General features: G+C 39.7%; 1 protein-coding gene and 1 long non-coding RNA gene across 4 annotated transcripts in view; both read right to left on the bottom strand.

The window, feature by feature from the left end:
* Positions 1–216: 216 nt before the first annotated feature.
* LOC135328213 (uncharacterized) lies at positions 217–7,197 on the bottom strand. Of its 3 annotated transcripts, XR_010388980.1 has the most exons (4): positions 7,075–7,197; positions 6,022–6,163; positions 2,889–2,963; positions 217–2,208 (listed from the first exon to the last, which is right to left on the bottom strand). It is a non-coding gene; the product is annotated as an uncharacterized LOC135328213 (long non-coding RNA). The 3 variants fall into 3 exon arrangements; XR_010388978.1 differs by having other exon boundaries at positions 217–2,963; XR_010388979.1 differs by lacking the exon at positions 7,075–7,197 and adding an exon at positions 6,547–6,675 and having other exon boundaries at positions 217–2,963.
* A 3,816-nt stretch (positions 7,198–11,013) lies between these two features.
* MND1 (meiotic nuclear divisions 1) overlaps positions 11,014–26,320 on the bottom strand; it is a 39,167-nt gene continuing 23,860 nt past the window's right edge. Inside the window, exons 7-8 of the mRNA XM_026104979.2 lie at positions 13,035–13,079; positions 11,014–11,267 (exon numbers count right to left, since the gene is read on the bottom strand). Coding sequence (XP_025960764.1) covers positions 11,161–11,267; positions 13,035–13,079 — 152 coding nt within the window. The 3' untranslated portion in view covers positions 11,014–11,160. The remainder of the gene's footprint in view (positions 11,268–13,034; positions 13,080–26,320) is intronic.

The raw sequence follows: 26,320 nt of genomic DNA, 5'->3' as shown, positions 1-26,320 counted from the left end.
TCTCATCAAAGGCTTTTGGTTGCTGCAAATAAGCCGGGAGCCAAACGTTGGAGTCTAGATTGCACCTTCCCACCGCGTTCAGCACCAGGCTCAACCGCTCAACACGCAATAGCAGGCGATTCACTCGCCTGCTGCCTTTGACAACATGGAGCTGAAAAAGGAAGAAATGCACAAAATCTCTCCTTTTTATTTTAATTTAGCTCGGTGTCCTGACAAGCTCTGAAAAGAGGAGACAGAGATTCGCAAGTGCATCATACGGCAGTTAGCACAACTGTGCTCTGATACCCCTGGGATGTCGAGGCAAGCACTGAAAATCACTTAATAAGCTGCTGAAGAACTGGGGAGGAAAAGAGTTTTTATTGTGTTTAAGGCACTCCAGTAAAGCTGCTGTCTGAGAAATTGTGCTGTGGAATAAGATCTTTTCCTTAGTTCATGGGTAAAATGGAGGTAGGAGTAGAGAAGAATTAATTTAAACAAAGGAAAAAAGTTGCAATACTTTTTATTTTTATTTTATATTTATTATATAATATATATTATCTATTATGTATATTATATAATGTATATATTTTATATACTAATTTTACTTTTTTATGGTATTCATGAAAATGTAGGATCACCAGGAGACTAGAATGGAAATGGGCGGCAAGGGAGCAACCATGACCTTTTCTGAGGCCAGTCTGGACTAAGATATCAAAAGGGAAGCTAGTCAAATTAAACTCTAATTTTAGTTACAAAAATAGCACTACAGACTGTTTTAATTAAACAATATGAGGCTTGTATGGTCCACGTGTTTAGATTCTTCTATTTAAAAGCCTGACTGCACTTCAGGGTGGCCCTTCCGTCGGATGAGCTGCAAGAAACCTTCAGTCTGGAAGACCTGTAACATTGCAGAGAGGATGCCTTCTCTCTAGCTGGCTAAAACTGCATCTTGCATCTCATTTCAACACACAACAGCTGTTTCTGCAGCAAGACGCTACAAAAAAAACCACATAGCATGTAAGGCTGGTTTTGGAGACTCTTTGCATGACTAATCCTTGAGCAATTGCAAATTTTCCTCGAGAGAAATTCCCCAGCAAACAGCAGATTACGGGGCTCTCTTCGGCATCATGTGGTCCTGCTAAAACGTGCTCTGGACTATCACAACAGGACATCAGAAACTAATGAGCGTGATGGCCAGAAGTACAATATTCTGCATCATCTTGCACAATAAAGTGATAAATAGTGATAAATATCACATTGAAAGCAGTAACCTCCCAGACCTGTAACAGAGCTTTTACAGCCATTAATAATTCCAGCAAAGTTACATTTTGATAAGAATTAGATGCAATGTTAAGAAGACTCAGCCAGAAGGTAAAATGGAAGTAACACACAAGGGAATTCTGCTGCACAAATGTCCCAGATTTTTACCCTTGCAGCAGAAGGCACCAATTTGAGTTCAGTATGTGGAAGGAAGTGGGAATGGAGGTGGGACCCAGGATACCTTTGGCAGAGGTGAAAGGAGACAAGATTCCCTAGAGGTAAATAAGGCTCAAATAAAAAGGGGCTTCTACTAGGCCAAGCATAGGATTGCTGAAAAGGGAATTATTTTCATCCTTTTTTATTGCCAGAATGAGCGTGCCAGTGACAGCGTTACCATGGAAACTCATTTTAAGAATAAGAAGAAAGCATTTGGTAGGGAGACCTATTTTAAAAAATGGCAAGCCAGTAACATCTTCTTCCCCCAGCTGGACTGATGACCTAGTCCGATGACTCAAAGAGCTAAAAGCAACACGTTTTAATGTGGTGTGGGACAGCAGTGCTGTAGGGAACTGCAACCACTCTATACCACTGCATCTTTATGACCTACAAAACTGTGGCCGGAGGACTCAAGAGAAAGTTTCTGCGGGGACACAGCTCTAGTCTGGCTGGTTGGCACCATAGGCTGGCAAGCACCTCTCCTCGAGTTAATTCAATTAGCCTGTCTTTTTCTTTGGTTTCGGCCAGTATTAACCATAAAGCGCTACTTTTTTCCAGTAGACCAGAAATTACCACTGTCAAATGAAAAGTCGTGCTTGGCTGGCTGGAGGTAGAAAGACACACACACCCCCAGCTCATGACTGTGCTTCTACAGTTGCGCATTCCTGTTTCACTTCTGCCTGTTGCTGCCGTATGGACGACACATCAGCTTCCCCGAGGTCTGCGGTGAGGCTGACTGCACACCTTAGTGACCTGTTGTAGGGATTTCAGGGAAAAAAGCAGCTAACATCAGCTGCAAAACCTATCATACATTGCAGTAAACACATGCCCCCAAACCACCAATCTGTGATTCACCCCAGCTGAGGCTGTGAAAACCCTTTACCAAGGGTTTTTCCCATTATCGCAGCCCTTGGGTGTCTGAGAAAAGCTGTGACCTTTGGGAAGGGCCCGTGGCCCTGCAAGTCCCCTCTTGGTGGTGAAGGGGTGAATTTCTGCCAGGGTAGCTCAGCTCCATGCAGTGAGAACCGAAGAGGAAATCTCTCCCACAACGTGAGGTTGTTCTCAAGGAGAGAGGGTCCCTTACAACAAGACATAAAAAGCCACCAGAAAAAGGTTATTGCAAGTGGGAAGTCACTGGCACCTAAAATTTTCATTCCTGCTAAATAGAAATTCAAGCAATTAAGAGATACTTGTATATGGTTCCCCCAGGTTCCCCATCTGGGGAAAAGCCATGTGAGGCTGTAGGTGACAAATACTCATCCTCCATGGAGAGGAGAGTGCTTTACATTGATCTGGGACACAGGCACCAGGCAGAGATAAGGAGAGACATTTCCAGGGTCTCTCTCCTGCACATAATGTTCAAATGGTGACTTTGGAGTAGGACACACCAGTTTCTTCCCTCATCTTCAGTCTTTGCTCTGTTTTGTACTTACTCTCCCTTTTTATTGCTCCTCCTGGAGCTCTGGAAGGCCGAGGAATGGCAGGCTGGACATGTGCGTTCATCCAAACTTTAAAGAAACAAAGAATACGTGAACATGAGCTTTAAAATAAAGTAGACAACATTATACTAGCACTCACATAAAATTTTCCGTGCAAGGATCTCAAAAAGCTTTTCAGCTTTTTGGACAGGTATTAGTGTGTTCTCTGCACACAAGTAACTGAGGTGAAATACCTTAGATCACAGTCATTTGCACAGCTGGACAGCAAATCCCACAGCCGTACCGCCCGCTAACGGCTGCATCAAAGATACGATGACACCTGTCAGGTGGAGCAAAGACGAGGGGCAAACCCTGGGTTTTCACAGGATGTGAGTGAAGAAACGAAGAGAGAAAAAAAAAATCAACTGAATCTGATCTGGATACTTTTTAAAGTATTCAAAAATCCAGCAAGTCTGTAAAGACACATATTACAGAAATGTTTCTTTTCCAGGTAGACTGATTCCATTCAAAAAGTTCTTCCTCTCCTGCCATCTGGACCAGTCAGACCTTGGCAAAAGTTCTTGAATTTCAGTGAAAGCTGAAGCTATGTGTTCCAGCATCACTACTATAGCTCACAGAGAGGTAACACAAACTTCCCGTCAGCTTAGGCTTAGTCTTTTAAACTAAAGCCTCTGAAATACACTATAGTGAGAAAAATTACGTTGCCAGATATCTTGCTTGTCATCTTGTGGTTTCTTTCAGTGACTCCACAGTACACCTGGAAGCCTGTTTCTCTGTATTTTTTAAACTGATTTGAAATGGTTGCTTATGCCATTGAATATTAGTTTAGGATGCAAAAGCACTCGCGTGTTAGAGTACAATTATATACCACTCACTTGCCAAGGTAAGCATTTGTTGGGGTTACTATGTCAAAAACAGCCGAGCCTTATCTAAAAGAGCTGTGGGGGAAACTCCTATCAAATGTAGATCTTAAAATAAAACCTACAAAACTCACAAAACCCTATCGCTGTTGTTTGGGATCTGCTCCCTCCCAAAGGCTGGATGATGCGGTTTGGAGGCAGTGAATGAAATATCTGCAGAGCAAATCAGGCATCGGGGCTTTTCGTTTATGGTTTTCTGATTCGGGAACTCGGTACAAAACAGAGACTGGACAATGCCCACCACATCGGTTCAAGACTGAAGAGGCCAAAGCCTAAACAGGATCCATGCTTTGAAAGTAAATTCCCCTTTCTCAGTTCCTAACTTCCTATCTGGTTAAGAGGAGAATTTGCACATCAGTAAATGGCACTTAACAGAAAACTGTCTCTGTTTGCCTTAGTAAATAGCATAAAAAGTGAAGAAAGAGTAAGAATGAGAATACGTAGTCCCGAAATTTAGATTCATCTTCATATCATGCCCATTCAAAAGAGTGAAGATGCACATCCTGAATTTATATGCTCTGCTTAGACATATGTGGCTCTCCTAGGTTTGTACAGTCTTCTTACCATTTAGACATTTAATAACAAGGAATTTTAGACATTTAATAACAAGGTTTATTTTTTAAAAAAGGTTTCAATGATCTGAGAGCCAGTTTTGACTAAAATATTTTAAACCAAAGCTTTGATTTTGAATTATTTTAGCTATTTTTCATTCTTGTCTCCTTACTTGAACACAGTAAGCCACTATTTCTATAACACCTTCTCTTGAAAGGACCAGAAAATTTTGATCAAGTCCAAAGATGGCTTTGAAGCTGATTTGCTCAAAATAGCTGTTCAAGAAGCTATTTACCCACTGAACTTTGACAGTAGTTTTGCCAAAAATGGAACCTAACATCCAGGTTTTTGTTTTTTTTTTTTTTTTAATATCTGAGATTGATAGTGCTAAATATCAAATTGAAATCAGTGAATAGCGGAAAAGGAAAAATAAAGCCTCTGCCTTCCAGCAGTTGATACTGAGACTGATACTTTGGAGTTCTAGGTGTCACTTTCTTCCGTGTTATTTCTTATATACCCTTCTCACATGGATATGCTATTAATGACCATGGAGTAGCAGCCAGGTCTGCTACAGAACCCAGACTTTTGACTTTGTTAATCACTGATCTCGTGGATTGATTTGCCTTTTTTAAAGCATATTCAAAAGTATGCTTCCCAGAATATGTTTTAAGAGAAAAGAAAGGCCACACTTTATTCTGATGATTAATTCACACCCATGAGAAAGTTAACAAGCATTCCTGCAATTGGGAATATTTTTTTTTTTTTTTTTTTTACCAATATAGCATAACAGGCAAAAAAAGAAATCTGACTTAATAGCCTATTAAATTTTCTGAGAAATGGAGAACAAGATACAAAATCTGATTTTTATCTTCCTTCAGAATCCTGCAGGATGCTAAGATCATCAAGAGGCATTACTTTGCATGGTTGGTAGGTATAATGCAAGAAAATATGTGATAGATGATTTTGTGCCCTTTATTTATTTATTTATTTTTAACAGAAAGGGAAAGGGGGGGATCAGATTTCCTACTGTAGACTATATAAATGAGAAAAAAATACAGTTCTTTCCCATCAATATAAAAATCTCATCTTTAGGATTCTACAGAGGTTCAGCCTAAACACAGGTAAAGTGAACAGAGAAGTCCTGTTATAGGGGTGAGTCCTTGTGAGACACGTTTTTCAGCATGCAGACTCTAACTCAGGCCATTTTCACTTCAAACACACCTTCTTCCTCTACTGGCTTCTCTAAGGGGCCTAATTTTTAACAGCTTTCTTTCTGAGCTTCGTCACAATTCAATTTTATCATCTTACCTGAAAAATTGTGCCCCTCGGACTGCTTATAGTGTTTACTTTAGAGCTAGTTGCTGATACACCACTAAGCCTTTTTCAGACAAAAGGATGGGCTTTTATTTAAACAAAATCTGTCATGTAGAAAGGTTCTTTTCTCACAAGGACTTCAGCTTTCATCAAAAAACTGGCAGCAGAAAATTGCCCAGCAGGTTTTAGTTGAAAGCTGCTGGTTATGAATATTTCACCAGCAATTTTTTGTTTTTTTTTTTTTTTTTTTTGGGGGGGGGGGGGGGGGGTTGGTTTTTTTTTCCAGAAAGAAAATGTTTCTGACCAGTTTTGGTGAAGTGATGACAGGGTGACCAAGTTACCTGTAGCGTGAAGACTCTTCATTTCCAGGTGGAGCCTTAGAAAGCTCCCAGAGACCCTGAAGAGTTCAGTAGCGCACATGGTGGTTTTTTCACTCGCTCTTCCCTCTAGTCTTCTTGCCAAATAACCTTCTGGAAATACAGCCTGGGGAGGCAAGCCTAGTCTGTACGTGCATGCCTTCCCGCTTGCACTGCAAGGTGCGTGTGCCGACACGTGCGTCAGCGAGAGGAGGAGTAAGACAGACAACCATCTGCACGGCCTGGCGCGCGTTGCCCGCTCAGCCTACACGATTCCTGCAAGCCAGTGTGAGAGGGAGATGACAGCGGAGGAATGGAAGAGAGGAAGCAAGAGGAACAGGAGAGAAGGGAGCAGCAATTGCCGCAGCAAAGGCGCAAGCCCTGAAACACATGAATATTTATGCAAACGCTGCAGCTCGGCAGCAGCTAAGCATAAACAGAAGGATCCAGCCTCCTGCACGATACTGAGGATTAGCCATCAGGTTCTGCTATTTAAGCCCCCAAACATACCCTTCTGCGGTACACTGCTCCCACAGCGCAGGCAAGACATCTAATCTGTCTCAGTAAAACCCTGGGCAAATTTACAGTGGCGCAAAAACACAGCATAATTATCACAGCTCCACAAGCAGCAGAAGTAATGAAGCCGAGCTGCCAAGAGCTCCCTGGAGCCCGGTTCCTTCCCACCGAGATGACGCACATGCGGCGCCACCTCATCCCCAGCAGCGCTGCCAGACCCTCGCGTCAGCCCAGCCGCCACCGGGCGCCAAGCGCTTCCAGGCCTTTCACAGCCGTCGGCGGCGTTTTTCCTTCCTCCTCCCATGGCCCGCATGCTCTGTCCCTTCTCAAGCGCCTCAGCCACTAGGTGGGAAAGAAAAAGCCTGTATTTCCCAGGCAGCCAGCCAAGCAAAACAGACACACGGGGAGCTCCCACTGCAACCCCTCAAATTGAATCTGGCTGAAATTCATCACCAGATTTAAAGAATTGTGGAGGGAAAAAACAGAGAGAAGTGACAGAAAACCTAATTGCACAAACCTCACCTCTGCAAGAAACAAGGTGGAGATAAGCGCCAGCCAGACCCCCTGTACTGCTGGAAACCTGCCCGGGTGACAGAAGGACTCAGCAAGGAGCTCCTCCACCGAGCTGCTCGCTCCCCGTGAGACACAAGCGCCACAGGCCGGGCTGCTTCTCCCGGCCTCCTCCCAGGAAGTTTCAGTTCCAGCTCTGCCACCGAGTCACTGCCTCACTGTGCCAGTTGCTTCAGCGCCTCCCTTTTCCCTTCTAAAACATGCAGGTTGCTACACCGCAAGCCTTGGAAAGCACAAGGAATGACATTTCAGAGGATGTGTTAATGAAAGATTTGGCAGCTGAATTACCTCAGAGCCCAAACCCTTCTGACTGTAACATTTAATGCTGTGCAGGTACCACAACGGGAGTCCTGGAGTTTATGCTTCGTGTTGTACAGACCACGAGAATATTGTTAAAGTTAAAAAAAAAAAAAAAAAAAAAAAAAAAAAAAAAAAGCTGAGGAAGAACAGATTACTTCAGGGCAGATATAGTCAGCGAACTTCTTTTCTCACAGCCGGTACAGTTCTAAGCAGAGCAGGTACAAGCCAGGATTTTACCCTGTGTCCAGGTTCGCTCCACGGTGGCTCTTCAGCATCAGGCCCAAGCAGTAGGCTCACCCAACATTTCAGCCCGCCCTTGTGTTGAAAAACTTGGCATGACATTATTTTGAAAAGCTGGGCCTGACACCAGCTGTAGATGTTTGTAAACTGCTAAAAAAAAAGAAAAATCTTTGATTCTTGTATTTTGCACTAGTAACTGTTTTAATTTTAAACTCAAATTGTAGTAAGGGCTTGAGCTGCCGACTTTGCTATAACAGTTGAAAATATTTACCTTACATGGGCAAAAAAATTTACAATGCAGAGAAAAAAAAAAAAAAGAGGAAGACTTGCACATAATACAGCAGTGACATAACCACAAGGGTAACAGCAGAAGTGAGCATTTAACCACCTCCACCCATCACCACACTTGCACCTTTTTTATATTAGACTATCTAGAAATACCTGAGATTCTCTCTCAAGAAAACTCTGAAGAGAGAAACTGGGACACAAGGATGGGACTGACTTCTCATTTTTGTTAGAGGCTAATAGCCAAAAACATCTCAGGAAAAGGAAAACCATTTTAACTGCCTATAGCTTTCAACTCAGCAAAAAACAAAAGTCTCGGCTTCTCTCAAAAAAAAAAAATAGTGAACATACACATCTCTAAATCATATAATCATAGTTCCATGCTATGGGACTGCTGTGTATAGTTTAAGAAAAACAATTAAAAATAAGCAGATGCAGCAGTCTGAAAGTATCTTGGAATATTCCAGATATACAAATTGTCCCCATTTGCCTCAGAAGGGATCGGACTTGCTTTTCCTGCTGAAAGTTATCTACACTAAAAACATAGAAACATGAGAAAGGTAACGTAAAATAATCAGTTCCACTAGAGGAACAAGCATCAGGTTTCCAACTGTAATGCGCCTCTTCTTCCCTTCCTCTGTTTATTGGAGAAATTTATAACAGTTGCAAAACTGTGTCTTTACAGGCAGAGATAGATTCTCTTGCCAGGCTTAATAAATCAACATCAGAAGACAGAACTTGAGTAGAAGACAGAGTACAACTGCATGTCTGTGGTCTAGTCTGTCCTAATGAACCAAAAACAAAGGTCTATAAAAATACATTGCTAGAAATACTTTGTGCTTGAACTGCCTAAGTTTTGTGACCAAAGCATGAGAGCTGTGTCTGACATTTAAAAAGTATCGCTCATGCTGGTTGACTGTAACATCTCTAAGCAAGTGTACCTCAAACAGTTATTTATTATACTTAACAGTTATTTACCATAATAGTAATAATTATACTAATATTCAGTAACACTATTGCAGTCCACAGTGGTTTCCCACTATGGACAGGAAGCCACAAGTATTGCAACTAAACTTAAATAGTTGGTCATCTTCATTTCTCTCTTGAAATTGGAAGGTAGCCAAAACCATAAAAATTAGTAAGAGACCTTTTCCCCCACAATATAAAACAACCATTTCAGGTACCACAGGAAGCCTTTGCACACTATCAGCTACAGCCCGCACAGGTTATTTCAGTCTGCTTGGTCAATAAAGGTAGAAGTTCATCCATGTGAAAATGATTACAGGAGGTAAGCACCATCGACAAGTTCATGTACTCAACGTCCCGTAAGACAAACAAGCCTTTTGAGTCATCAGCGTCTTGTGTGTGGCAGATTCGTACTCTCAAAGGCAGATGTGCCAAGGAGCTTCTGGCACCTGTCAGGTGGTACAGAACAGATTCACAGAAAAACAGAGGCATTTAGCCAATCAAGAAAATCACTTAAGAGCCATGTTCCATAAAGAACAGATAAAAAGCTCTTTCTTGATTGCCTTACAACACAAAAGCCAAGAAGAACAACCACTCAAACTGCACATGTACCAATACTTTGCTTTGGCACCATCAATTTTTTGCTTTGATGGGTGGCACTCCATTTAGGGGGCAACAGCCAGGCCTAGTAAGAAACCCTGCACTCCATTCTATACTATGGACATGAATTAATTTTCACCAGCTCAGTTAGTAACAGATAATATGTTAAATACTTAATATATTAGGAATAAAACCTTTCCAAACATGGAAAAGGAGCAGCATCTATTGCAACATTATTGAAAGCACAGTGACATTTTATTTTGTGCCAGTCACACATTCATTTTCCTTAAGCAACAGATAGCTTGCTACTTCCATAAGAGGAAAAGTTTCCACTCAGTATTTTCACAATAACTTTGCCATCATCATAGACGTGAGACTAGACAACAGCCAGGTGCAGATCTGAAATCCTTGGATTTTAATACATATTGAACTGCTCGGAAACTTTTTAACTGGAGAGGTCACAAGGGATTTCTGAGTGTATCTTTAGCTTAATGTCACCTTTTCAGCAATACTCTCATCAGTATTATTTATGTGAAAGGCAGACAGAACACTTTTCAGTGATACACACATCTATCTAGCAGTAGGTACAACTGCCTTCTAATGGTACATAGTTTATATCCTTGCTGGCAAACTCCTAATGACCTCTGCAGTTGTATAGCGGAGATGTGGTCTTGCAGTACACAGACTTGGGAGATCCAAGACCAATCTATACTCTCCATCCCCCTTTTCGTGGCGATGCAATGTCCATAGCTAGAAAGCAGAAGTTCAAAGAAAGTGAGCTGCTTGTGAAATTTCAAACAAAAAATGAGACTTTCTGAAATTTGTTACTTTTTTGGTTGGCTGCATTTTTAATTTAAATTTGAAAAATGTACATAAATCCAAATAGCCCAAATATGCCCGGTTTTGAACAGCAATTTGAATTTGGTCTCTCACATCCTGAACTAGCATCCAAAGTCTACTGTGATGTGAATGGATGGATCAGTTCGCTTTACCTCCTCTCCGATGTAGTTTCAACCTCAGAGAAGCTTGCTCAAAACTAATGTTGTCAAATCTGCTACACACTGATGAACCCCGATGAACCTTTTTTTTTTCTCCCAATAACAAAAATTTCTGTCTCTAAACTCACAAGCAGCTCTAGCAACGTAATAAAGAACAAGATGAAATCAAGCATGGGCCTTTCCATTTCACCTCCATACTGCCTGTGTTCTCCCTTAATGGATTACGCACCTTTTGTATTTCATTATCTTGATCACGGAAAACTTTTACTCTCTTGCATATCCTCTAGCACCATTTCCAAAGTCTTCAATTTGTTTAAACATAATTCCTTGGAACTTCCAACTCTTAGTTATATTACTTCCATTTTAGCAAAAGAAAAAAAAAAAGTGATAATTATTCCCTAAAACCCCTGTTCATTCTTAGCTTGTCTCACACAAGTACCAAGTAACTTATTGTCCAGAGAGTACCAGGATGAAAAAGAGGTTAAAAAGAAAGTGGAACAAGTATTTTTAGAATTTTATTAACTTTAACAAAAACTGAAAATTAAAAGGGGATAGTTTGTTTGGAGAGAATTCAGATATACGTATAAATGCCAAATGAGCAATATTTAACAAACTACGTACAACTGTGTCAGCAATCAACTGCTGAACATTAATCAATGTAATCAAAATCTTCTGGAATTCCAAAACTTTTGTCAATTCTGCTCTCTTCAAATCCAAATTTACGCTTGGCCCAGGACTTTATTGAAAAGATGTTATCTGTAAACAGAATGAAAAATATTTTTATTTTAATAAGAAAGGAAGAATTATAGTCTTGGCTACAATAATACTCTTCCATTTGCACCACCACCACAAATATGAAAAAGGTAGGTAGTTGGAAAGTATCTGAACATCATTATTAAACGTATCTAAAACATCAGCAAGACTTTCACTAATGACATTATTTTACTCAGTACTAAATAAAATACATTTTCTTTTTTGGAGGTTGCCTTGATCTTTTTTTGTTCTTCTCCTAAAACAAGACTGAAAGCTACAATTACATTTTAAATCTGTTATATAGTGATGAGGAATATGTGAATAGGCATAATAAGTATTTTGTTGGTCCTTTTTCAACTAGACACCTACTGGGCAATTGCCTTCAACTGCAAAATCAGATTCAGATTAACCATACATTCCTTTCCAGTCCTGTGTATGTTTGTTCAGATAATACATACTTAGCTTGAAAGAAATAAAAAAAAAATAATAATAATAATTAAAAAAACCCCAACATTCCAATAGCTTTATTTTGGTCAGCATTTCTCTTTTGGCATCACATTACTATTATTTTAGCATATACATTCCCTTCAGTTTAACATAGTTTTTCTTTGCACTACTGGTTGAAACTCTCTACTTCATTGCTGAGCCCATAAATCACACCATTGCTTGACACAGGAAGCGTTCTCTGTGCCTGTACAGCATGGAAATCCCTTTTTTTTTCTTAATCATCAAAACTTGGTTTTAAAACTGCCTCTTCAAAAGAAACAACATGCCACAGCATATAGCCTAATTCTCTAGACAGTAAAGTACCTTATACAGATAGAGGCATAGTTCTCTCACTTCTCTCAAGACCTTGAGAACAACAGCCTCAGTCATCAGCAGCAGAAAGCCTTGACAATGGTACCCACAGAAGTGATTTTCTAAATATGTAACTTCATTTCCTCATAAGCAGTAAACAACCCAATTCACGTGAAGATATAAAATAAGACTATGACTATAATTTCCTGCTGCATTTGGCAGAGCAGATTATAGTGAGCAGTTCATCAACAGTAGATGAATTCTAAACAGAAAGTTACAAACAACATTCCAAATGAATAATAATAAAAAAAATTAAGTAAGGACATATGTATTCCTTGCTCTGTCAAACAGAAATATATAGCAATATAGCAAAGCTAAGCAACAGAAAACTGAGCTGAACCTCCATGCAAATGTTATTGTAAAAACCTTCTTCAAAACTGTGCAGCACTCTTCCCTCATGTCAAAGCTGATGAATTAGTTTGAGAAATAACTACTTTATATTAGCATCCATCATATGCTGGCAGCAATAAGATTCCACACAACATTCTACTCTTCAGAATCAGACCGAAGTTCAGAAAAGGAGAATGAGACTTTCTGAATACCCGGAATTATGACAGTGCTAAACTCACCACAACCATTTCAGGTCTCTTTCTATTAAAACCTTCCTCATCTTCAGATATTTTAACTCCACCAAAAAAACCTGAGGTACATGTTTCCACATGGTATGCAAAGTTGTATCATAAGAGGAAATCTATTACGTGATGTGAAATACATTCAGTAATTAAACTGCAAAAACATATTATTTTTGAATCATGATGAATTATACCCAAAATATATTTCCTTATGCTTTGAAAGGCAAAGGTCATTCTAGATCAAGTCCTAATAAAATATAATATCCTTAACAAGGAGTAGGTCTTTCACTCAAAGTGCTCTAGTCTGAAGCTGTGTTAAGCAACATAAATGCATACACACCAGTCCATCTATTGGCTGCATCCTTGGCTACTTTGTTTGTTTGGCCTGAAACAGAAAAAAAAGTAGGTAAGCGTAAGTCAGAGTCAAAATATACAATAGTTTCAAGGCACTGAGATTATATTTTTATTAATGTCATTTTTAGAGACCCACAGAATATTAGGAAGTTAATTCTACTACTTCCAAATCCTCCTTTTGTTTTACACTTTTAAGGTTCTATCAAGCATGAAGCTAAGTTAAAGAAAAACACAAGCAAAGGAACATAAAAGATATCATACGAACAGCTGTGAGTTTTTGGAGTGTATTTTAAAATAAAATAAAAGTAGTCTGGTCTGCCTGGGGGCTTGTCTGTACCAAGATCAGAACTAGGTATATGGCCTGAAGAAACAAGAGGCAACTGAGGTGGAAAATATTTTATAATCCTCTCTGTATGTAAACAGTCTCTCACATAGGTATGTATGACTATATGGATAAGGAAAATACCAAGAGTAACAGTCTATCACAGAAATCCAGGAAGGCATCACACAGCCTTGAAAGGTTTCCTGCAGTTTCAGAACCCTCTTGACAAAATACAGACAAAATAACAGTCCTGGTTATTAAACACAGCTTCCCTCCTTCCTCCCCACAGATTTAAATATGTAATTGTAAATTACCATTACTACAAATAGCTTTTATATAGTTTCCACTAGGCAAAACAGTATCAAGGAAAATTCCTCCTGAATCACCTCATTCCCATTAGAATAAGTACTGCCTCAGACAGGTTGCTTTCTAACATGGGAATTTATCAGAATCATTATGGTTCTCACACCTACACATAACTTAATTATTCCCGGTCAGTCTTGTTAGTACTTGCATGATAGCACTCATTTGAATGGTCAGCATGAAATTTGTCTGCGGGGTATTGAGAAGTGAATATATGATCAGGTATCCATTGCTATGAAGATTATACTTCAGGCAAAATTTAATTAACCTGAAAAATCATCAGCTAGCCCACAGGAAGGTAGACGCTCATTATTCTACCCTCAATGCTTCAGTTAATGATGTGAAAAATGTTTAAATCAGAGTAAAATACTGTTTCAAAAGCAGTGCTGTTTCTAAAGACAGCCTAAAGACAAGTTTCTAAAGACAGTTAGAAGTTTTGGACATACCATAAGGAAAATGCATATGGAAGATCGGCAAAGTGGATGAGAAGATAGGATTTTTGCTTGTTTGCATGAACAGAAATTCAAGTTATCCCTAGCCTGAGAGAGCTAGTCCTTACTTTGTTTGCTGACTTTTCCTTGCCAACCTTGCTTGTTCAGGTCCATGAATGGCAGCATTGACAACATACTGGCAGCCATTGCATTTAAAACAGTATTTTACCTAATGCGATACGAAGCAAGTCTGCAGAGTAAGTGTTTTTACTGGTCAAGATTTTAACCATGTTAGCTATGCTACTTTTTTTAAAAAACACTTAGCATGTTTTTTAAACTCTACAGTAAAATGGGGAAGTGGTATTTGATTCCAAGTAATGAAGTTTGAAATGAGGGAAAAAGTAGGATGTCTTTAAACTCCATGAATCCAGGAGCTGCAAGGTGACAACATGCTGGTGGTCAGGGTGAGCCAATCTATTCCTCAACACCTGCCAGATCTCAGCAGAAACCTCTGCTTTCCTGGAAGCAGCTGATCAACTGCACCCTGCGCTTCTGCGTAACACAGCAACTCTAAGTTCCTGCAGCTTTCAGCACACAGCCCTGTGCTTAAAGCACAGTGGCCATATTGTACAACAAATTGGAAAAAAAAATTAGTGGCAGCACGGTGCATTGCCACCCTTTCAGCATTGTTCATGCATGCTAAAATATACACATAGGATGATGTGTTCTTAAAATGTGACTTCTACCTCTATCAAAGAAAAAGCTGAGGTGGCCAACAGATAGAGGCTGGGCAACATAGTGGTTAGGATGGTGGTGGCTGCCTAGAACAGAGCTGTGGCTAGAAATGAAATCATGATAGCAAGAGAGCAGGAAGTTCTAAGGGGAAATCCCACTGCGGGTAGAGCCTTCAATAACTAAAATAGCAGAGAAATATCAAAAACAACAACAAAAAAGTGAAAGTTATATAAATAAAACAGAGAAAGATTTTAATCATGTCATTCTTTCCATGCACCATCTGGGACTGATCACAAACTGGCAGCAAAGTGTCATGCTAGAAGTGTGGAAGGATCACAAGTGGAGGCAGAACTTTACAGTAGAGAAGGTGACATTCAAACAGTCTCGCTGAGTAACACAGAAGAGGCCGCCTCAGTCCTTTCCAAGCTGGGAGCAGACATCCTCCCCACTACTCTGCCAGTGCGCTCAAGGTTGGGGAAACAACAGCCACCTGTAAAACCTCTGGCACATGACATCTCTAGGAGGTGGATTCACACGAGGCTGTGGTGAGTTTTTTGCCACTTGAGAGTTCCGATTTACACTGGCTGGCATGCAGGTACCTGTCCACTATACCACCATAGGGATGCAGGTGGTGTTTTATTCTGCCACGTTCAAAGCTGCTTTAGACCATCAGGCATGTTACATCAACAGCAGCGCCAGCTGGTTTGGCAAGTTGCATGTCTCCCACGTGTTCCTCAAGTCCAGCCTGACCAAGCTCATGCAAATGAAACAGCCTGCACTCTGTCTTGTCAGTGAGGCTGTCACAGCCACTGCTGCAGGCTGGCACTGCAGTCTGCTTAACCACTAATTCCTTCAATTCAATTCTCCCCTCTCAAAAAAAAATTTTTTTTTTTTTTTTTTTTGGGGGGGGGGGGGGGGGGGGGGAAACACCACACCTCATCCACTTCCCAGAAAATACTACATCATCACCTCAGCTGCTGCCCTGCTACCCCACAGCTACGGGCTGAACTTATCTAACTGAAGGCGAGATGAAAGTCCATTAGGATCTGGCTCAATTCTTGCCTATGATTCCACCCCAGGATCCTGTGTGCCTGCTGTATCCAATACCATGCCTGAAAGAGGAAGGAGGAACAGATATTGGCAGTTACGGTCAAAGTCCCCCAAGACAACAGCTACACCTGCATTATCACCAGGATCTTCTGCGGGCCCATGACTTAGTCCCAAAAACTGAGAGAAATGAAGGAATCTGACTTGAGTACTTTATGGAAATCTTTATAGTTACCCATTTGAACTTTCAGTGGTTGCATCATCTGCATGTGTATGTACACAGAAAGCAAGGAAAAGGAGGAGGGATAAAGAAAACATTCCCCTCCCCTCCCCCCAAAACACCTACTTTAGGTACTGATGTAAATTAAGGTCATGCTATTTCTAATTCCCTAGTTCCACAGGGTCATACAGCCATTGGCCTCCCTGGTTTTCAGACTGCATTGAAAGACAAAGTTTAAAACCCAAAGACAACAATAGTACGGAGATTCAAAAATGGATATGCCAAAGGAGAAACAGTACACAAACTGTATGAATTGCACAAAACAGAAACTGCAGAGAGAGCACTGAGGGCAACCGGCTAGTTGCCAAAACCACCACACTCATTTGGTCCTGAGCTGGGCTGGAGTCATGCTGATTGCCCTTGAGTGACTCCTGCTGACCACATCTGCTCCATCACAAGTTGATTTCTGGCAGCTGCTAAACACAGGACAAGTGCTCCAGTACAAAAAGCTGTGCAAGACAGCAAAAGGTCCAAGAACACAGAAGAGATGAGCGGCACAGGAGGCAACGTATGCCCCAGACACACCGTGCCAGGTCTCTCATTGCCTATTGGTCTGTAGCTCTACTAACAATGCGCTCTATTTTTTATCTATACATCTGCACGTACGCTGATGAAATACACACTTGCTGTCTGGAAGCAACAGAATGACCCACTTGTTTTGGGCAGCACAATTTCCCTTCATCAATTTGTGTGACAACATATCAGCAGACTTTCTAGCTGCCATGCCTGCAGGATACATGTCATTCACTCGGCTGAGGCGCACGCCTCCATCCTGGCCGACCAGTCTCAGGCACGCTTGGCAGTCTCCAGGCCGGAAAACGGAAGCTGACATTTTCTTTCCTGAACTGGACAAAAGCAACCACAGCAGTGCAGGACCCAGGACCAGCTCAGCTTGCAATGCTAGATTGCTGTGTTAGCAAAACACATCTGGAAATATGCCCCAAACATTAAAAGGCTAAGGGTCAAAGAGCTAGTTTTGACCCATCCTCGTGGGAAACTATTCTTCCCTTAACCCCACGTGCCTGTGGAGAACTGCAGGGAACTCAAGCAGCCTTAGCTTTTGGGAACTGAAGCATTTTCCTAAGTGGTGTCCTTATCACAGGGACAACCCCCTGAATCCCCTCAGAGGGAAGCAAAGTTAAAAAGAGGAAGGCCCAACTGCAGTAAATGTCTAAAGAGAAAGTGAAAGAGGGCTGGAAATGTGCTCTTTAATAAAGGCCAGTGACATTGTGACAGTGCCTGCAGGGAACAAAGAGCAGAACAGGAGAGAGAAGTGGCAAAATGACTTGTGGAATAGCTGTAAGAGGTGCAATAAAAAACTTTCTAAAGCAAATGGACAATATCAAATCAGGAGTAAAGTCTAGAAGCACAATAAAAAGTGAACGCAGCAATGTTTCTGAACAAATTTGAACTGGCAATATATATTGGCTCAGAATCTTAACATTATCAGGTCGCATTGATTATGATCTAATTCTGGAAACCCTGAAGCCTCCTTCAGCTTACTGCAGAACTACCGCTTCCTCTTTCTACCTCCTTGCTTCCCCCAGATTCTCTCACTTTTCCATGGAGAAGAGGAAAAAAAAAAAAAAAAGAGAGAGAGAGAAAGAAAAGAAAAACATTTAAAAGTCCTATTTATGTTCCCAAGTGGAATGCCAAAAACTTTTAAAACCTCAAATATTTCCGCAGGAGAGGAAGACCACTACATGCCCCATTAACACAACACACATGCTCCAGGAGACATGGTTACTCTTTCTAACTAATTTCTGATACTTCTATGGCTGAAAAACAATCACGATAACAACAATGACAACAAAAAACCTCGCAAGCATTTTCCAAAGCTGCCTTCATATTCTCTCTAAGAATAAAGCTATAGAAAGTGTTTTTAAATGCTATGGCTATGGAAGCAGTCACTGAATAGCTTTCAAAACTGATAAAGGTAACATATTCCAGCTCCAACAGCTGATTTGTGAAAAATCTCAGCAGTGAAAACTAGCTCACAACCGCCTACAGACTTGGAAATGAAGGAAAAGCTGTAGCCTTCTTTCCTCTCCTAATTTCAACCCTGCCTTTTTCAGGAATCCTTTAAAGATTACTGTAAGTAATGTTATTATATTTAAAACAAAATTTCCAGGGCCAGGAACCTTAATATCTTGTTCTACCTAGTAACAAAGCTAGAATAGCTATATTTACAAAACTAGCACAGACTGGTGCCAGTGTGACCTAGCAGACTAATGCCACAAGACAATTTAATGGATTCCCTACTTGCAAGATGAATGATTGCAGAGAGAACTAGCCACCTTTCACGGATACAGTCACCCATCGACCTCGAGGACTGTTAGCACATGCATGCAAAATGCAACTGCAGTCTTCAGCATGTGGGTGAAGGAGTAATTTTACAGCGTGAATTGCAATTCTTCGGAATGAAATGCAGAAAACAGCTGCAATTGCTCTCATAGGCAAGTGTGGATTATTAACCCAAAGATTCCCAGTCTCTCTCATAAAACTGGTCAGGGTAAATTAATTGCATTACGCGAATTTGAATTCCAGTAATAAGTCTGCATCCATTTAGGTTGTATTTAAGTATGAAACATAGCAACTACATTGAAGAATGGTATATGAACTTGAATCTCCTATGACTCCTATTATTCAGTGCTGTCCACAGAGTTACCCATTCTCCTGCTCTCAGGCTGCCCTCACTTTCCAGAAATGTCATTTACCTTGTTCTTATCTCATTGGAACAGGTTTTATTATGTATTTCTCTTCCTCTTTTGCAGAAGCATCTTTAGGTGATTCTGTGATGCACAGTTCCCCAAATCTTTCCCATTAATGAAAATGTCACATGCACATAAACAGCCCAACTTTAAAGACCAGGGTAGTAGGTGAACATTGAAGTTATATGTTTGTCATCCACAGAGTACGAAACCTAACTGCTGAGCAATGCCCACTGACATGTCCATCCACAAACTGACACCAGAGACTGTAACTTGCCATGAGAGACTATTCATGGCAATGACGTGATCAAGTGGCTTCATTAAGCTCGTATTTGTGCATTCTTGAGACTAAGTAGTCTACGATACTGTCAACAGGTTGACTCTGAACTTTACAAGAACAATTTGAGAAGAATATTTTATAACCAAGTATTAGACAGAGATACCTGTTTAACACTACACACAATCTTTACCTTTGCTCATGCTTCCCAAAGAGGAGTTGCCTCTTACAAACAGAATAAGGAGCTCTTGTTTATAATAGTGATAGCACATCAGAATTCTGTCAATTGCTATGAATCCCAAACCACACTTTTCTCCCCTCTATATCCCAGTATGTCATATAACACTTATCTGCATGACATTAATCAACAAATCACAACTGACAAATCACAGTGCTTCAGAATTCATAATGCCTGAACTCAATTCAACAGACAGAAGTGATTTCTCCTTTAAATGACATCACAGATTCAACAGAAAAAATTATATTAATGTATTTCTGAATAACAAAGAGATAAGGAATATCTCTTTTTACATTTAGATTCTGAACAAAGTTTTGGAATTACTACAAAAAATAGTCAAGCTATCACGAGTCTTACCTACAGATCTACAACAATTCTGAAAAGCATAGAACATAATACGATGCAAGTCATTCCTGATGGAAAACACTCAAGAAATTTTAACATATGAACGAAATAAATTAGCATTTCTGTTTCAACGGCTACATATATGTGCTTGAAAATAAACCTGAGCAAATGCATAAAGTAGTGCCACTCCTGTCTATATAGTGAGACACAGCAGTGCATGCTAAAGCTACCAATAAGCTCATCCACATTTCTGGGAATATGCTTTTAAATGACCTATGATGTTTGTTAGTCTGTTTAAAAAAAAAAGTGTCAAGTCTCATCAGCAAAAGTGCCCTCTGTCCCATATGAAAAAGGTCACACTGTCAAATTTCATCAGGATGTATGCGGTGTATCTTTGAAAAACATCCAACAGAATTTGTCAGAACTGCTACCAAAAGATTCCTCCACACAAAATACATGCTCTTGTACTTAACTTTACCATGTTCACATATCCACAGGAAAAGACCATTTATATTTCAAGTATTCTACCTGAAAGCCCACTCTTGTATCTTAGTTAAATACATCTATTTTTATCCAAAGAACAGAGGGAAGTAATGTGCTTATGAAAGGGAAACAAGCATACCAACTTTCTCACTCAGTGCTCCCTCACAACATTTTTTTCCTCCTCCTTTCAGCAGACAACTCCCCCCTTCCTTTACCGAAGCTCTGCATTCTGTACCCACGACAGAGTTGAAGGAGACCTCTATTTCAAGACCTCTATGCTGCCAAGCTGCATTTAACAAGCAGGCTCAACCTGTAGCGTTAACTTCTTTTTGTTCCGTTCAGGATGTCATTCTGCCACACACCTGCTGTATTGCAGAAGTTGCAGAGAAATGTCTGGAAAGCATTTCAGGAGGTCATCTAGTCTGCATCTGTCGCTCAACACATGTCCAGCCTTACTTATGTCATTTCTGAGGTGCTTGTCTGTAGCCTGTTTTTTCAAGGTTTCCAGTGTTGGAGCTTTTATAACCTTCCCAGGCAATCTAGTTCAGCGTTTGATTACTGCTACCATTAGAATAGATTTTCTTCATCTAACTTTCTATTTTTTCTGCAATTTACAGCTATTACTTTTTTGCGGTGCTCCCCATGAACATGAACAATAGGTTATTCCTTTCCTTTTCTTTAGCAGTCTTTTATATATGAGACACTATTATTCTATTATCCACAATCAGCAATCTTCGTTTGAGCCCTAATTTTTTAAAGCTTTTCTCCTACAATGTAGTTGCCGGACCTCTGGTATGTCTTTTTGTTCTGCTCTGAATTCTCTCCAGCTGGTCATATACATCTTGAAACACGACATCCAAAACTGGATCCAGCATTCCAGCTGAAGCCTTACCAATGCAAATAAAAGGATTATTTCACACATCACTGCTGTATAGTGATTCCCTTCTTCCACAACAAAAATGTCGTATGTTCAACCTGTAAACTTCTATTCCCCAACATCTTTTTCAAATCCTCTCTCCCATAACCACTTGCTCCAAATCATTCGAGTAACACAATATTTCATGTCCTTGGACTTGGTAATTACTGAGTGTTTTTGAATGCTTTTCTTTGCAATTTGTTCATTTTGAAACCACGCCTCATCCTTTGCTCATGTAGTCCCTTGTAGTTTCACATCATCTGCAAATTTAACAAAAACATACCCTCTATTCTATTATCTAGCTCATTAATAAAAATACTGCTGAGCAGACACATACCCACAGCAGATCCTAGTGGAGCTCCTTCAATACAGCCTTCTATGTTGGTACTAATTTACTAATGAATATACTTTGAGTAAAACTATAAAGTAGTTTGAGACAGACTACTACAGTTTCATCAAGATGGTGCTTCCCTACTTTTCTTATCACATTATCATGCAAAACAGTCATAAAACCAAATACATACTACTACTCCCAATCTACAAAGGTCTGTTACACTGGCAAAGACAAAATCTCTGCATTCTTCTAGGTACTTCCAAATTGTTTCTCTATTTCAGGTTTTTTGTCTAATATCCTGCTCTTTTTAGTGAGACCAGCTTACCAGATGCTGAAGCAAGGAGGGAGAAAGAAATACTGGAAATACCGTCAAATACACCACCAGTGCCAAGATTAGCCTTCTATTGGTACAACTTGCCTTGCAAAATACCTGTGGTTAAATAAAACAGTACAAGATATCTATATTAAGAGTATGCACTGATAACAGTCCTAACCTAGAAAAGCCCATAATGAAAACATACCCTACCATCCCCTAACATATGGGAGATTTCCAAACATACGAGATTGCCAACACGTTTTTTTAAACAAGGACAAGGAAGACTAGATTCGACAGTCCTGCAACTTAGCGCAAAAAAGGAAGACATCAACTTAAAAATCCACAATACTTTTCCTGACCTCCTTTTACATAAAGGCAGCCATAAAAAGGTAAAAAACCCTATTTTTTTTTTTTAAAAAGCTTTGACAGTCACCCCAAGTTTATCAAAGCAGTCTGCATGAATGGTACTCCACAAATGTGACATAGCAGGTCTAGCACCAGGAAAGAAGAAGCAAAGTAACCACTCCACAAAAGCTTTTTTGTTTCTTAAATGATCTACAGACTTCTCCCATTGAACGGACTGGTGCTGGTTCATTTCTAAATCAAGGAATATCATAAATGTAGTCAGGAGTAGCCATTTTCCATATCACAAAATTTATCAAGCGTCTACCACTCCTAAGAAGCTCAACAACTTTTGCCATGAAGATTTACTAGCTCAGACACTAAAATTATTCCCACATATTTCACCTGTTGGCCTCTCCTCCTACATACCTTTTCTGCCATTCCAATGTGAGCAAATAAGAATCAAAAGAAACAGAAAGAACAAAAAAGAAACAAACCTCATGAGCTTTCTAATTTAATTTCCAGAAAAGGTAACTTGCCAGAGTAGCTGATTTATTTCAGCCGGGTGTTTCTTATGTTAGCTAAAGACTTGCTCTTGCAATTGTCTTTTTTTCTGAATATACAAGCAAAACTCCACTGACAAAAGATAAATGATTTGAAAATTTATTTCTTTCTTAACTTGCTAAATTGCAGCTTCATTTTAGATCAAGCTGGAATGAGTTCAAGCTCTCCAAGAAGCAAATTCTTGCTAGCATGTGTTTGAGGTATAAAAACACATTTTTGCACGCGCTTATACATTCAGGACAGTTTTTCCCTGCAGACTGAAACTCAGTTCACTCTTAACTGGAGTAGAAGTACTGATTTGTACAGAGGCCTTTTGACGTTACAGCCTCCGGTCATCACCTTCCAGTGAGCAAGCTTCTCCTCTACAACTGGTTGCTCTGCTGAAGCAAAAGCATGTGTTTTCAATAGCTGAACTGCAAAGAAGCTTCCCTGATTTTCAGAAGAAAAAGAAAAGTTGAAGGGGTGAAAGGAGCAGAAGTATTATTAAACTTTCAATGCCTTCTTGCTTGGATACGGTTACTTGAGGAGCTTTGAGCATTAGTGATCACGTATACATTTGTAATTCTACTTATTAGTACTCCGTTCCTCTTTCGACTTTACTTAACAGAGTTAATTTTTATGTTTACTGTTACTGTGTATAACTATGATTGCACAGAAGCACTTTTACTATTTACAGAAAAAATAGGAATAAGGTTATATATAGCTTTTAATTCTGTCTTATAACATAGCTTTTGAACAGATAATTTGACAACGTTCCAAATGAATGTCGAACCACTCAAAAAAACAGTATAAGGAAGGGGGACAAGCATCAAAAATCTTAGCTTGATGCAGTTAGTGGAGTAAATGTGTTTTTACATTACTGGTATACATCTCTGTGCATTCTGGTATTCTAGGAAAGTACATTATCTGTTTCCAGCAGTATCCTCATCCAGATCTTCAGGAGATTAAAACTAATATATTAAATATGCAAGTCTAAGAAAGATGAGACTGTGTCAAAAAGGAGTGCCTGCTTTTAAATGTATTATTTTTCTATGTACATGTAGCAATAGTGTCTGGTTCCCTCCAAATAAAGCTCATTTAACCCTGTAAAGCTAACATAAGTATGGGTGGAGAGACTGTTCTAACTTCAACAGAATGACTAATTTCTAATTGCACACTTTTTGTTAATGGTATTGATGCAGAAACCATAAAAAGCACAGCTTGTCTCTCAGATGCCAGGTGCATATTTCATGGCTGGTAGCTAGAAAACATCCTCTTGATTGCAAACTGAACATATTGGATCTAAAGGTGACTGAAAAATCACCCTCTCTCTGTAGGCTTGATCTATATCTTATTGACCTTTGTGGGACCTAGACTAGGCATAAAATTATTTGTAGACAATCACTTTGCTAAGTGAATCATTGCATTTATAAAAACAGCTACTTAATAGTTCATTAACTGAGATCACTGACAAAGACCTGTAGTTTAAAAAACCTTTCTAGTATGTTCTCCTAAGAATAGAAAAACTTCATCACAAAAACTACCAGAAACTCCATTAAACCATTTTGTAAATAACTGGCATTTTGGACAATTTTGAATAAAACTCATGCAACTCGTTTTAAAGCCTCTCCATTAGTCAAGATCATCTAATCCTCCATTTTCTTCCCTATTGTCCTCCTTTGGAAATAAGGACTGTATTAGTAAGAAACACCCAAAGAATCTAGATTTTGGTATAAAGTTTCTGTAACTATAAATACATCTCCATACAGAATACATTTTCAAATTAATACTTTCAGATTCAAAAGGATAGCTATCTAGATATTCATGGTTTGTCTGTCTGACTCACTTATGCTCCTAGCTACTGAGTAAGATTAAACAAAGAGTAGAAGGAAAAAGGTTGACACCAGAATTCCTACATTGTATGTGCTGCACTCAGCAATTTGCAGCTTTCTGAGAATATGGTTTGTCCAGACATGTTCAGGTTACCGTTCTCAAGGTACAAGTGTTAAGACACAAAAACTAACAATAATTACATGTTCTAAAAACACACTATATAAAACAGGAACCCTGACAGACTACATTTAAAAGCCAGCCCCACAAATATCAACATTCATACCACACCAAACACACTCACTTGAGCCTGTATCTGAGATTACTCTACTGTGCACCAACATGAAGTGACCAAAACATTGCTGCTGTGAAAAAAAAAAAAAAAACAAGTTCTGTTTAGACCCAACTATGTTTTAATATAGTGTAAATTAACATCTTTAATTAAAAGAACAGAACAAGAAGTCTTAAATTCTAGATTTTTTTTCTAATCTTACAGTCAACACTGAAAATGTTTAGCTGTTTCTGGTTACAGGCTGGCCAAAAACTGAGCGCGCAATCCAGTGATAATTTACACGCTTAGGCTGCCTAACAAACCTCTCTATAAAATGAATTATCAGGAAATTTTTTTAGATCCCTATCAACTCTCCCTGGTGGGCAGAAAGAATTAAAATTATGCAGTGGGTTACTCTTGATGTTACATGGAGGTTTTTTTTGGCCTTGCAAAAATTTGGATAAATTATGAACTACAGAGCGCTTGCGTTCTCCTTGCCTGTTGTCCTCTACTAAAGTGTACAGGGAATCTGTCAGCATCACCTGTATCCATCCTTGCATACATGCATTTTATATCAATGTCATACAGTGCTTCTCCTGGAGCAATAGGGAATCTCTCTCTAATGGCTGCTTCCCCACAAGAATATCCTCCAACCTACAAAAGTTGACCCTCGAAGTTGAGGGCTCAGTCCTGGGCCAACTGAAGCAGAACAGAGGGTATAAAAATCCTAGTATTTCTGCATTTACTTCTAACGATCGTGGTCAACTTTACTGCCATTGAGGAAGGATTTTAACTTTTTTCTTTTTTTAACACTAAAAACATGACTTCCCACATCCATTTTTTTTTCTTTCCAGTTCCCCGCACTCTCTGGAACTACAGAAATGCCTTCTTCTTTTTTTTTTTTTTTTAAATCCTGTGAAATTCCATTCAGCTTTGACACAGAAATTTACTCGGAGCCAGCAAATTTAGACAGTGCAGTAAATTGTAACAGATGAAACATACAACAGGACAGAAACATGTTAATCAAAGGTCAGGGGCAAATCTTTTTCAAAACACCACAGCCTATTTCCTCAGGAATCCTACAGGTAGATGAGCAAGACTAACCTCACCAGTGCCCTTAATGGCTCATCCCTCCTTTGCAGAAGCCCATGCGGAGCTTCCCGCAATCTTTAACAAAAGACAAGACATCCCCTTCTGCCACACCTGGAGCAACTACTGATTACATTTCTTTCCCTTTCCCTCTTTCCAGGCTATTAGCCTCTTTGCTAATGTGGTTAGCCCTGCTACTCAAGCTGTGATTTGCCCCCTTGTGCTCAGTATTTAGCAATATGCTCATGGTGACTACTTCCAAAGAGAGGCTCCTCTACTCATTCAGTGCACTCATTGCAATAAGGGTATCTCAGCAATTGAAGAACCTGGAACTACAAAATCCTCTGCTGTCCGTTTCTGCCTAAATTCATACATTTTTGCAGCTGGAATCAGCTCGAA

Source organism: Dromaius novaehollandiae, chromosome 4, assembly GCF_036370855.1.
Source record: "Dromaius novaehollandiae isolate bDroNov1 chromosome 4, bDroNov1.hap1, whole genome shotgun sequence".
In the NCBI taxonomy this organism is placed as follows: domain Eukaryota; kingdom Metazoa; phylum Chordata; class Aves; order Casuariiformes; family Dromaiidae; genus Dromaius; species Dromaius novaehollandiae.
The sequence above is the reverse complement of the archived record's forward strand: the minus strand, read 5'-3'. Positions and strand labels throughout refer to the sequence as shown.